The following is a 14,185-nucleotide window of genomic DNA, read 5'->3' as shown; positions in this document are numbered from 1 at the left end:
GCTATGCTATATGTACCTGACCTGCACTGCATGCTGGGAGGTATGGGCCATCCTGTATGTGACCTGACCTGCACTGCATGCTGGGAGGTATGGGCCATCCTGTATGTGACCTGCACTGCATGCTGGGAGGTACGGCCATCCTGTATGTGACCTGCACTGCATGCTGGGAGGTATGGGCCATCCTGTATGTGACCTGCACTGCATGCTGGGAGGTAGGGGCCATCCTGTATGTGACCTGCACTGCATGCTGGGAGGTACGAGCCATCCTGTATGTGACCTGCACTGCATGCTGGGAGGTACGGGCCATCCTGTATGTGACCTGCACTGCATGCTGGGAGGTAGGGGCCATCCTGTATGTGACCTGACCTGCACTGCATGCTGGGAGGTACGAGCCATCCTGTATGTGACCTGCACTGCATGCTGGGAGGTACGAGCCATCCTGTATGTGACCTGCACTGCATGCTGGGAGGTATGGGCCATCCTGTATGTGACCTGCACTGCATGCTGGGAGGTACGGGCCATCCTGTATGTGACCTGCACTGCATGCTGGGAGGTATGGGCCATCCTGTATGTGACCTGCACTGCATGCTGGGAGGTATGGGCTATGCTATAGGTACCTGACCTGCACTGCATGCTGGGAGGTAGGGGCCATCCTGTATGTGACCTGCACTGCATGCTGGGAGGTATGGGCCATCCTGTATGTGACCTGCACTGCATGCTGGGAGGTACGGGCCATCCTGTATGTGACCTGCACTGCATGCTGGGAGGTACGGGCCATCCTGTATGTGACCTGCACTGCATGCTGGGAGGTACGGGCCATCCTGTATGTGACCTGCACTGCATGCTGGGAGGTATGGGCCATCCTGTATGTGACCTGCACTGCATGCTGGGAGGTACGGGCCATCCTGTATGTGACCTGCACTGCATGCTGGGAGGTATGGGCCATCCTGTATGTGACCTGCACTGCATGCTGGGAGGTACGGGCCATCCTGTATGTGACCTGCACTGCATGCTGGGAGGTATGGACTATCCTGTATGTGACCTGCACTGCATGCTGGGAGGTACGAGCCATCCTGTATGTGACCTGCACTGCATGCTGGGAGGTATGGGCCATCCTGTATGTGACCTGCACTGCATGCTGGGAGGTATGGGCCATCCTGTATGTGACCTGCACTGCATGCTGGGAGGTATGGGCCATCCTGTATGTGACCTGCACTGCATGCTGGGAGGTACGGGCCATCCTGTATGTGACCTGCACTGCATGCTGGGAGGTATGGGCTATGCTATAGGTACCTGACCTGCACTGCATGCTGGGAGGTATGGGCCATCCTGTATGTGACCTGCACTGCATGCTGGGAGGTACGAGCCATCCTGTATGTGACCTGCACTGCATGCTGGGAGGTATGGACCATCCTGTATGTAACCTGCACTGCATGCTGGGAGGTATGGGCCATCCTGTATGTAACCTGCACTGCATGCTGGGAGGTATGGGCCATCCTGTATGTGACCTGCACTGCATGCTGGGAGGTATGGGCCATCCTGTATGTGACCTGCACTGCATGCTGGGAGGTATGGACTATCCTGTATGTGACCTGCACTGCATGCTGGGAGGTACGAGCCATCCTGTATGTGACCTGCACTGCATGCTGGGAGGTATGGGCCATCCTGTATGTGACCTGCACTGCATGCTGGGAGGTATGGGCCATCCTGTATGTGACCTGCACTGCATGCTGGGAGGTATGGGCCATCCTGTATGTGACCTGCACTGCATGCTGGGAGGTACGAGTCATCCTGTATGTGACCTGCACTGCATGCTGGGAGGTATGGGCCATCCTGTATGTGACCTGCACTGCATGCTGAGAGCCAGTTACTACCCTCGTACAGTGGGGGTCCGGGACCCCTGGGGCTCACCAGTTGCAGGCATGAAGCGATGCGGTAGAGCAGGCTCTCGATCTCGATGCGGTGGATGTGCGTGGAGGGGGCGGAGCTCTTGTAGTGGCTGAGGGACAGCAGACATTCTGTACAAAGCTTCAGCGCCGCCTCGAAGTCCGACCTCCGCAGGGAGTCACAAGCTTCATCACAGGGATGAGCCGCTCTTCTGTCTGCCATGACTCAGGACAGAGCTCCTGCCGGGACATAACAGTCATCAGTACCTCACCAGAAGGGGGCGGGGCTGTGACTACCTCTCACACAGGATATACAGGCAGGGGGCGGGGCTGTGACTACCATCACACAGGATATACAGGCAGGGGGCGGGGCTGTGACTACCTCTCACACAGGATATACAGGCAGGGGGCGGGGCTGTGACTACCTCTCACACAGGATATACAGGCAGGGGGCGGGGCTGTGACTACCTCTCACACAGAATATACAGGCAGGGGGCGGGGCTGTGACTACCTCTCACACAGGATATACAGGCAGGGGGCGGGGCTGTGACTACCTCTCACACAGTATATACAGGCAGGGGACGGGGCTGTGACTACCTCTCACACACAGGATATACAGGCAGGGGGCGGGGCTGTGACTACCATCACACAGGATATACAGGCAGGGGGCGGGGCTGTGACTACCTCTCACACAGGATATACAGGCAGGGGGCGGGGCTGTGACTACCTCTCACACAGGATATACAGGAAGGGGGCGGGGCTGTGACTACCCCTCACACAGGATATACAGGCAGGGGGCGGGGCTGTGACTACCTCTCACACAGGATATACAGGCAGAGGGCGGGGCTGTGACTACCTCTCACACAGGATATACAGGCAGGGGGCGGGGCTGTGACTACCCCTCACACAGGATATACCGGCAGGGGGCGGGGCTGTGACTACCTCACACAGGATATACAGGCAGGGGGCGGGGCTGTGACTACCTCTCACACACAGGATATACAGGCAGGGGGCGGGGCTGTGACTACCTCTCACACAGGATATACAGGCAGGGGGCGGGGCTGTGACTACCTCTCACACAGGATATACAGGCAGGGGGCGGGGCTGTGACTACCTCTCACACAGGATATACAGGCAGGGGGCGGGGCTGTTACTACCTCTCACACAGGATATACAGGCAGGGGGCGGGGCTGTGACTACCTCTCACACAGGATATACAGGCAGAGGGCGGGGCTGTGACTACCTCTCACACAGGATATACAGGCAGAGGGCGGGGCTGTGACTACCTCACACAGGATATACAGGCAGGGGGCGGGGCTGTGACTACCTCTCACACAGGATATACAGGCAGGGGACGGGGCTGTGACCTCACACACAGGATATACAGGCAGGGGACGGGGCTGTGACTACCTCTCACCCAGGATATACAGGCAGGGGGCGGGGCTGTGACTACCTCTCACACAGGATATACAGGCAGGGGGCGGGGCTGTGACTACCATCACACAGGATATACAGGCAGGAGGCGGGGCTGTGACTACCTCTTACACAGGATATACAGGCTGGGGGCGGGGCTGTGACTACCTCTCACACAGGATATACAGGCAGGGGGCGGGGCTGTGACTACCTCTCACACAGGACATACAGGCAGGGGGGCGGGGCTGTGACTACCTCTCACACAGGACATACAGGCAGGGGGCGGAGCTGTGACTACCTCACACAGGATATACAGGCAGGGGGCGGGGCTGTGACTACCTCTCACACAGGATATACAGGCAGGGGGCGTGGCTGTGACTACCTCTCACACAGGATATACAGGCAGGGGGCGGGGCTGTGATTACCTCTCACACAGGATATACAGGCAGGGGGCGGGGCTGTGACTACATCTCACACAGGATATACAGGCAGGGGGCGGGGCTGTGACTACCTCTCACACAGGATATACAGGCAGGGGGTGGGGCTGTGACCACCTCTCACACAGGATATACAGGAAGGGGGCGGGGCTGTGACTACCATCACACAGGATATACAGGAAGGGGGCGGGGCTGGTTATTGTATATCAGTGATGTCATCCATGGGCTTGGGTGTTCTCACACTGTCCCCAAGAGTTTGCAATCAATAATTACACTATACAGTAAGGGGGGAGAAATAACAGTGTAATATACAGCACTGGGGATACCAGACGCTGCTCCAGCAGTAACCGGATCACCCACCATGGGGTCAGCCAAGGTCATGGCTACAGGCGGCCACCTCTGACCTCTGCTCCAACCTGTACGGATATCATAGCGCCAGCACCTCCTGATCACACAGAACAGCCCGAGCATCCCACCCAGAGGGGGCGCCCCCCTCCAGCCCGAGCATCCCACCCAGAGGGGGCGCCCCCCTCCAGCCCGAGCATCCCACCCAGTGACTGGATAGTATCCCCCACCACGTACTTATCCATACAGTGACTGGATAGTATCCCCCACCACGTACTTATCCATACAGTGACTGGATAGTATCCACACCACGTACTTATCCATACAGTAACTGGATAGTATCCCCACCACGTACTTATCCATACAGTAACTGGATAGTATCCCCACCACGTACTTATCCCTACAGTAACTGGATAGTATCCCCACCACGTACTTATCCCTACAGTAACTGGATAGTATCCCCACCACGTACTTATCCCTACAGTAACTGGATAGTATCCCCACCACGTACTTATCCCTACAGTAACTGGATAGTATCCCCACCACGTACTTATCCCTACAGTAACTGGATAGTATCCCCACCACGTACTTATCCCTACAGTAACTGGATAGTATCCCCACCACGTACTTATCCATACAGTAACTGGATAGTATCCCCACCACGTACTTATCCATACAGTAACTGGATAGTATCCCCACCACGTACTTATCCATACAGTAACTGGATAGTATCCCCACCACGTACTTATCCATACAGTAACTGGATAGTATCCCCACCACGTACTTATCCATATAGTAACTGGATAGTATCCCCACCACGTGCTTATCCATACAGTAACTGGATAGAATCCCCACCACGTACTTATCCATACAGTAACTGGATAGTATCCCCACCACGTACTTATCCATACAGTAACTGGATAGTATCCCCACCACGTACTTATCCATACAGTGACTAGATAGTATCCCCCACCACGTACTTATCCATACAGTGACTGGATAGTATCCACACCACGTACTTATCCATACAGTGACTGGATAGTATCCACACCACGTACTTATCCATACAGTGACTGGATAGTATCCACACCACGTACTTATCCATACAGTGACTGGATAGTATCCACACCACGTACTTATCCATACAGTGACTGGATAGTATCCACACCACGTACTTATCCATACAGTGACTGGATAGTATCCACACCACGTACTTATCCATACAGTGACTGGATAGTATCCACACCACGTACTTATCCATACAGTGACTGGATAGTATCCACACCACGTACTTATCCATACAGTGACTGGATAGTATCCACACCACGTACCTATCCATACAGTAACTGGATAGTATCCCCCACCACGTACTTATCCATACAGTAACTGGATAGTATCCCCCACCACGTACTTATCCATACAGTAACTGGATAGTATCCCCCACCACGTACTTATCCATACAGTAACTGGATAGTATCCCCCACCACGTACTTATCCATACAGTGACTGGATAGTATCCACACCACGTACTTATCCATACAGTGACTGGATAGTATCCACACCACGTACTTATCCATACAGTGACTGGATAGTATCCACACCACGTACTTATCCATACAGTGACTGGATAGTATCCACACCACGTACTTATCCATACAGTGACTGGATAGTATCCACACCACGTACTTATCCATACAGTAACTGGATAGTATCCCCCACCATGTACTTATCCATACAGTGACTGGATAGTATCCCCACAACGTACTTATCCATACAGTGACTGGATAGTATCCACACCACGTACTTATCCATACAGTGACTGGATAATATCCACACCATGTACTTATCCATACAGTGACTGGATAGTATCCACACCACGTACTTATCCATACAGTGACTGGATTGTGTCTACACCACGTACTATACACAGTGTCCATACAGTAACTGGATTTTATCTATAATACAACGTGACCATGCGACGTAGGCGACAATGGGGACAAGTATCTGGCCGCAAATGGTATAGCCAGATTTCGGTCCCCATTGCACTGTGTGAATGAGCCCTTATGCAGAGTGTCCATATAGGCCAGGGCACCCGGAGATGGAGAAGGAGGAGGAGACACCAGGAGACAGGCCAGTACAGTACACCAGGAGACATGGAGGGGTCGTAGGACGGCAACAACCCAGCAGCAGGACAACTACCTCCTTGTATGTACAAGGAGGAACAACAAGAGCAGTGCCCGGCCCCTGCACAAGGATTCATTGCTACAGTCCAACACTGTGCAGGACAATTGGCATTCGCCAGAGAAAACCAAGATTGGCAGATTGGACTCTTCACTAATAAGAGAAGGTTCACACTGAGCACATGTGACAGACATTACAGCATCCTCCATCATGGGTCAGTAATGGTGTTGGGGCCGCACAGCCCTGCATGTGCTAACCAGAGGCCTAGCATGAGTGCCATTAGGTAGAGGGATGAGATCCACAGCACCAGATGAGACCAGATTCTGGTGCAGGGGGCATTGGTTCCTTGTGATACATGACATTGCTAGGCCTCCTGTGGATGTAGTGTGTCAGCAGTTCCTGCATGATGAAGGTTTCTATGCTATGGATTATTTTACCAGTTATATAATTCAGGTCTGGGAGAACATCCCCCTCCTCATCAGTAGCATGCCCAGACATTGTAGGGAGGTCATACAGGCACGTGGAGGCCACACACTACTGAGCCTCATCAGGGGCATGCCCAGGCTTTGTAGGGAGGTCATACAGGCATATGGAGGCCACACACTACTAAGCCTCACCAGGAGCATGCCCAGGCATTGTAGGGAGGTCATACAGGCACGTGGAGGCCACACACTACTGAGCCTCATCAGGAGCATGCCCAGGTATTGTAGGGAGGTCATACAGGCACGTGGAGACCACACACTACTGAGCCTCATCAGGAGCATGCCCAGGTGTTGTAGGGAGGTCATACAGGCACGTGGAGGCCACACACACTACTGAGCCTCACCAGGAGCATGCCCAGACATTGTAGGGAGGTCATACAGGCAAGTGGAGGCCACACACTACTGAGACTCATCAGGATCATGTCCAGGCATTGTAGGGAGGTCATACAGGCACGTGGAGGCCACACACAATACTGAGCCTCATCAGGTGCATACCCATTCATTGTAGGGAGGTCATACAGGCAAGTGGAGGCCACACACTACTGAGCCTCATCAGGAGCATGCCCAGACATTGTAGGGAGGTCATACAGGCAAGTGGAGGCCACACACTACTGAGACTCATCAGGATCATGTCCAGGCATTGTAGGGAGGTCATACAGACACGTGGAGGCCACACACAATACTGAGCCTCATCAGGTGCATACCCAGGCATTGTAGGGAGGACATACAGGCACATGGAGGCCACACACACTACAGAGCCTCATCAGGAGCATGCCCAGGCATTGTAGGGAGGTCATACAGGCACGTGGAGGCCACACACCATAGTGAGCCTCATCAGGAGCATGCCCAGGCGCTGTAGGGAGGTCATACAGGCACGTGGAGGCCACACACACTACTGAGCCTCATCAGGAGCATGCCCAGGCATTGTAGGGAGGTCATACAGGCACGTGGAGGCCACACACTACAGAGCTTCATCAGGAGCATGCCCAGGCATTGTAGGGAGGTCATACAGGCACGTGGAGACCACACACCATAGTGAGCCTCATCAGGAGCATGCCCAGGCATTGTAGGGAGGTCATACAGGCACGTGGAGGCCACACACTACAGAGCTTCATCAGGAGCATGCCCAGGCATTGTAGGGAGGTCATACAGGCACGTGGAGGCCACACACTACTGAGCCTCATCAGGAGCATGCCCAGGCATTGTAGGGAGGTCATACAGGCACGTGGAGGCCACACACTACAGAGCTTCATCAGGAGCATGCCCAGGCATTGTAGGGAGGTCATACAGGCACGTGGAGACCACACACCATAGTGAGCCTCATCAGGAGCATGCCCAGGCATTGTAGGGAGGTCATACAGGCACGTGGAGGCCACACACTACAGAGCTTCATCAGGAGCATGCCCAGGCATTGTAGGGAGGTCATACAGGCACGTGGAGGTCACACACACTACTGAGCCTCATCAGGAGCATGCCCAGGCATTGTAGGGAGGTCATACAGGCACGTGGAGACCACACACCATAGTGAGCCTCATCAGGAGCATGCCCAGGCATTGTAGGGAGGTCATACAGGCACGTGGAAGCCACACACACTACTGAGCCTCATCAGGAGCATGCCCAGGCATTGTAGGGAGGTCATACAGGCACGTGGAAGCAACATTAAATACAGAGTTGGATCATGATTTGATTTCCCCCTTTGATTTTGAGGACCATTCCACATCTAGGCCTCCATGGGAATTTTATCTATCATTTTATTAGTTTTATTGCATTCAGCACTTTTCAAACATGAAAAACATTTAAACAAAGATTTCATTCATTCATTGGGATTTTAGTGTTCCTCTTACTTTTTGAGCAGCGCATATCTACCCCATAATAATGTATCCATAAAGGGTACTACACCATAACCTATCCACAGTGTATCCATACAGTAATTACACGCCATACATTATACAAATGTATCAATATGACTGTACTGTATATACACGATTCATTCATATAATAATGGGGGCTGCTCCTACACCCCAAGAAATCCACAATGTAACCGGATTGTATCTACAGTATAAACTATTTACTGTGTATCCAAACTACAAACACACCACAATGTATCCACAGTAATAGCATAAAGAAAGTATCCTACACCAAAAACTATATACTGGACAGTGTGTCCCTACAGTATACAGATCGCATCCTACACCATAAACTATATACTGGACAGTGTGTCCGTACAGTATACAGATAGTATCCTACACCATAAACTATATAGTGGACAGTGTGTCCCTACAGTATACAGATCGTATCCTACACCATAAACTATATACTGGGCAGTGTGTCCCTACAGTATACAGATCGTATCCTACACCATAAACTATATACTGGGCAGTGTCCATACAGTATACAGATCGTATCCTACACCATAAACTATATACTGGGCAGTGTGTCCATACAGTATACAGATCGTATCCTACACCATAAACTATATAGTGGACAGTGTGTCCCTACAGTATACAGATCGTATCCTACACCATAAACTATATACTGGGCAGTGTCCATACAGTATACAGATCGTATCCTACACCATAAACTATATACTGGGCAGTGTGTCCCTACAGTATACAGATCGTATCCTACACCATAAACTATATACTGGGCAGTGTCCATACAGTATACAGATCGTATCCTACACCATAAACTATATACTGGGCAGTGTGTCCATACAGTATACAGATCGTATCCTACACCATAAACTATATACTGGGCAGTGTCCATACAGTATACAGATCGTATCCTACACCATAAACTATATACTGGGCAGTGTGTCCGTACAGTATACAGATCGTATCCTACACCATAAACTATATACTGGGCAGTGTGTCCGTACAGTATACAGATCGTATCCTACACCATAAACTATATACTGGGCAGTGTCCATACAGTATACAGATCGTATCCTACACCATAAACTATATACTGGGCAGTGTGTCCGTACAGTATACAGATCGTATCCTACACCATAAACTATATACTGGGCAGTGTGTCCGTACAGTATACAGATCGTATCCTACACCATAAACTATATACTGGGCAGTGTGTCCATACAGTATACAGATCGTATCCTACACCATAAACTATATACTGGGCAGTGTGTCCATACTAAATATATATAATCCGCCCCCCTCCCCAAATACACCCCAGCCCCCCCCCCCGCACCTCTCCCCCTCCCCAAATACACCCCAGGCCCCCCCCCGCACCTCTCCCCCTCCCCAAATACACCCCAGGCCCCCCCCGCACCCCTCCCCAAATACACCCCAGGCCCCCCCCGCACCCCTCCCCAAATACACCCCAGGCCCCCCCCGCACCTCTCCCCAAATACACCCCAGGCCCCCCCGCACCTCTCCCCAAATACACCCCAGGCCCCCCCGCACCTCTCCCCAAATACACCCCAGGCCCCCCCGCACCTCTCCCCAAATACACCCCAGGCCCCCCCGCACCTCTCCCCAAATACACCCCAGGCCCCCCCGCACCTCTCCCCAAATACACCCCAGGCCCCCCCGCACCTCTCCCCAAATACACCCCAGGCCCCCCCGCACCTCTCCCCAAATACACCCCAGGCCCCCCCGCACCTCTCCCCAAATACACCCCAGGCCCCCTGCACCTTTCCCCCCTCCCCAAATACACCCCAGCCCACCTCCCCCCCTCCCCAAATACACCCCAGCCCACCTCCCCCCCCTCCCCAAATACACCCCAGCCCACCTCCCCAAATACACCCCAGCCCACCTCCCCCCCCTCCCCAAATACACCCTAGCCCACCTCCCCCCTCCTCAAATACACCCCAGCCCCCCCACACCTCTTCCCCTCCCCAAATACACCCGAGCGCCCCCGCACCCCAGCAGTGTCCCCTGTGCACCCCATGTAACATGTTGAGGTGATATCAGCCCCTGGTATACCGTGATCCCCGCTCCGTGCTCTGCCCCCGGCCCCCTCCTCCGCTCTGCGGCCTGTCCTCCCCCGGCGCCGGGCGCTCGCCTAGTCCCGCAGGCCGGGGATGTAAACACACGTCCGGGCCGCGCACTGCCTGCCTCCCCGCTGCCCCCCGCGGCTCCGGACGCTCGGTGCAGCCCCCGGGGGTCGGGGCGGCGGGTCCAGCACCGGGGGGAGCGGGGCCGGGGGCGGCGGGGGTCAGGACTTACCTGTCATTACTTTCTACGCCATCTTGGATCCGACTTGTCAAGAGCCGCAAAGCACGACGGGAAATTATGTACGAGACTCCCGGAGAGGGAAGAGACAGGCGGAAGAGACACAGACAGGGAAGAGACAGACACAGAGAGGGAAGAGACAGGCACAGAGAGGGAAGAGACAGACACAGAGACTCCCGGAGAGGGAAGAGACAGGCGGAAGAGACACAGAGAGGGAAGAGACAGACACAGAGAGGGAAGAGACAGGCGGAAGAGACACAGAGAGGGAAGAGACAGACACAGAGAGGGAAGAGACAGACACAGAGACTCCCGGAGAGGGAAGAGACAGGCGGAAGAGACACAGACAGGGAAGAGACAGACACAGAGAGGGAAGAGACAGGCACAGAGAGGGAAGAGACAGACACAGAGACTCCCGGAGAGGGAAGAGACAGGCGGAAGAGACACAGAGAGGGAAGAGACAGACACAGAGAGGGAAGAGACAGGCGGAAGAGACACAGAGAGGGAAGAGACAGACACAGAGAGGGAAGAGACAGACACAGAGACTCCCGGAGAGGGAAGAGACAGGCGGAAGAGACACAGAGAGGGAAGAGACAGACACAGAGAGGGAAGAGACAGGCACAGAGACTCCCGGAGAGGGAAGAGACAGGCGGAAGAGACACAGACAGGGAAGAGACAGGCACAGAGAGGGAAGAGACAGACACAGAGAGGGAAGAGACAGACACAGAGACTCCCGGAGAGGGAAGAGACAGGCGGAAGAGACACAGACAGGGAAGAGACAGACACAGAGAGGGAAGAGACAGACACAGAGACTCCCGGAGAGGGAAGAGACAGGCGGAAGAGACACAGACAGGGAAGAGACTGACACAGAGAGAGAAGAGACAGGCGGAAGAGACACAGACAGGGAAGAGACAGACACAGAGAGGGAAGAGACAGACACAGAGAGGGAAGAGACAGGCGGAAGAGACACAGAGAGGGAAGAGACAGACACAGAGAGGGAAGAGACAGACACAGAGAGGGAAGAGACAGACACAGAGACTCCCGGAGAGGGAAGAGACAGGCGGAAGAGACACAGAGAGGGAAGAGACAGACACAGAGAGGGAAGAGACACAGAGAGGGAAGAGACAGACACAGAGACTCCCGGAGAGGGAAGAGACAGGCGGAAGAGACACAGACAGGGAAGAGACAGGCACAGAGAGGCAAGAGACAGGCGGAAGAGACACAGACAGGGAAGAGACAGGCACAGAGAGGGAAGAGACAGGCGGAAGAGACACAGACAGGGAAGAGACAGGCACAGAGACTCCCGGAGAGGGAAGAGACAGGCGGAAGAGACTCCCGGAGAGGGAAGAGACAGGCGGAAGAGTCACAGACAGGGAAGAGACAGACACAGAGAGGGAAGAGACAGGCGGAAGAGACACAGACAGGGAAGAGACAGACACAGAGAGGGAAGAGACAGGCACAGAGACTCCCGGAGAGGGAAGAGACAGGCGGAAGAGACACAGACAGGGAAGAGACAGGCACAGAGAGGGAAGAGACAGACACAGAGAGGGAAGAGACAGACACAGAGACTCCCGGAGAGGGAAGAGACAGGCGGAAGAGACACAGACAGGGAAGAGACAGACACAGAGAGGGAAGAGACAGACACAAGAGACTCCCGGAGAGGGAAGAGACAGGCGGAAGAGACACAGACAGGGAAGAGACTGACACAGAGAGAGAAGAGACAGGCGGAAGAGACACAGACAGGGAAGAGACAGACACAGAGAGGGAAGAGACAGGCACAGAGACTCCCGGAGAGGGAAGAGACAGGCGGAAGAGACACAGACAGGGAAGAGACTGACACAGAGAGGGAAGAGACAGGCGGAAGAGACACAGACAGGGAAGAGACAGACACAGAGAGGGAAGAGACAGGCACAGAGACTCCCGGAGAGGGAAGAGACAGGCGGAAGAGACACAGACAGGGAAGAGACAGACACAGAGAGGGAAGAGACAGGCACAGAGACTCCCGGAGAGGGAAGAGACAGACACAGAGAGGGAAGAGACAGGCACAGAGACTCCCGGAGAGGGAAGAGACAGACACAGAGAGGGAAGAGACAGACACAGAGACTCCCGGAGAGGGAAGAGACAGGCGGAAGAGACACAGACAGGGAAGAGACAGACACAGAGAGGGAAGAGACAGGCGGAAGAGACACAGAGAGGGAAGAGACAGACACAGAGAGGGAAGAGACAGACACAGAGACTCCCGGAGAGGGAAGAGACAGACACAGAGAGGGAAGAGACAGACACAGAGAGGGAAGAGACAGACACAGAGACTCCCGGAGAGGGAAGAGACAGACACAGAGAGGGAAGAGACAGGCACAGAGAGGGAAGAGACAGGCGGAAGAGACACAGACAAGGAAGAGACAGACACAGAGAGGGAAGAGACAGGCGGAAGAGACACAGAGAGGGAAGAGACAGACACAGAGACTCCCGGAGAGGGAAGAGACAGGCGGAAGAGACACAGACAGGGAAGAGACAGACACAGAGAGGGAAGAGACAGGCGGAAGAGACACAGACAGGGAAGAGACAGACACAGAGAGGGAAGAGACAGACACAGAGACTCCCGGAGAGGGAAGATACAGACACAGAGAGGGAAGAGACAGACACAGAGAGGGAAGAGACAGACACAGAGACTCCCGGAGAGGGAAGAGACAGGCGGAAGAGACACAGACAGGGAAGAGACAGACACAGAGAGGGAAGAGACAGGCGGAAGAGACACAGACAAGGAAGAGACAGACACAGAGAGGGAAGAGACAGGCGGAAGAGACACAGAGAGGGAAGAGACAGGCGGAAGAGACACAGAGAGGGAAGAGACAGGCGGAAGAGACACAGAGAGGGAAGAGACAGGCGGAAGAGACACAGAGAGGGAAGAGACAGGCACAGAGACTCCCGGAGAGGGAAGAGACAGGCGGAAGAGACACAGACAGGGAAGAGACAGACACAGAGAGGGAAGAGACAGGCGGAAGAGACACAGACAAGGAAGAGACAGACACAGAGAGGGAAGAGACAGACACAGAGACTCCCGGAGAGGGAAGAGACACAGAGAGGGAAGAGACAGACACAGAGAGGGAAGAGACAGGCGGAAGAGACACAGACAGGGAAGAGACAGGCACAGAGACTCCCGGAGAGGGAAGAGACAGGCGGAAGAGACACAGAGAGGGAAGAGACAGACACAGAGAGGGAAGAGACAGGCGGAAGAGACACAGACAGGGAAG

The 14,185-nt window shown here is 54.2% G+C and overlaps 1 protein-coding gene across 1 annotated transcript in view; it reads right to left on the bottom strand.

Annotated features, from left to right (window-relative positions):
- The window catches only part of HELZ (helicase with zinc finger), a gene marked incomplete at its 3' end in the record, with an annotated part of 57,462 nt that extends 46,409 nt beyond the window's left edge, over positions 1 to 11,053 (bottom strand). Inside the window, exons 1-2 of the mRNA XM_072132038.1 lie at positions 10,932 to 11,053; positions 1,912 to 2,126 (exon numbers count right to left, since the gene is read on the bottom strand). Coding sequence (XP_071988139.1) covers positions 1,912 to 2,109 — 198 coding nt within the window. The remainder of the gene's footprint in view (positions 1 to 1,911; positions 2,127 to 10,931) is intronic.
- Positions 11,054 to 14,185: the final 3,132 nt, after the last annotated feature.

This window comes from Engystomops pustulosus, unplaced genomic scaffold, assembly GCF_040894005.1.
Source record: "Engystomops pustulosus unplaced genomic scaffold, aEngPut4.maternal MAT_SCAFFOLD_212, whole genome shotgun sequence".
Lineage (NCBI taxonomy): Eukaryota > Metazoa > Chordata > Amphibia > Anura > Leptodactylidae > Engystomops > Engystomops pustulosus.
Note: the sequence above shows the minus strand (reverse complement) of the source record. Positions and strands in the feature narration are given on the sequence as shown.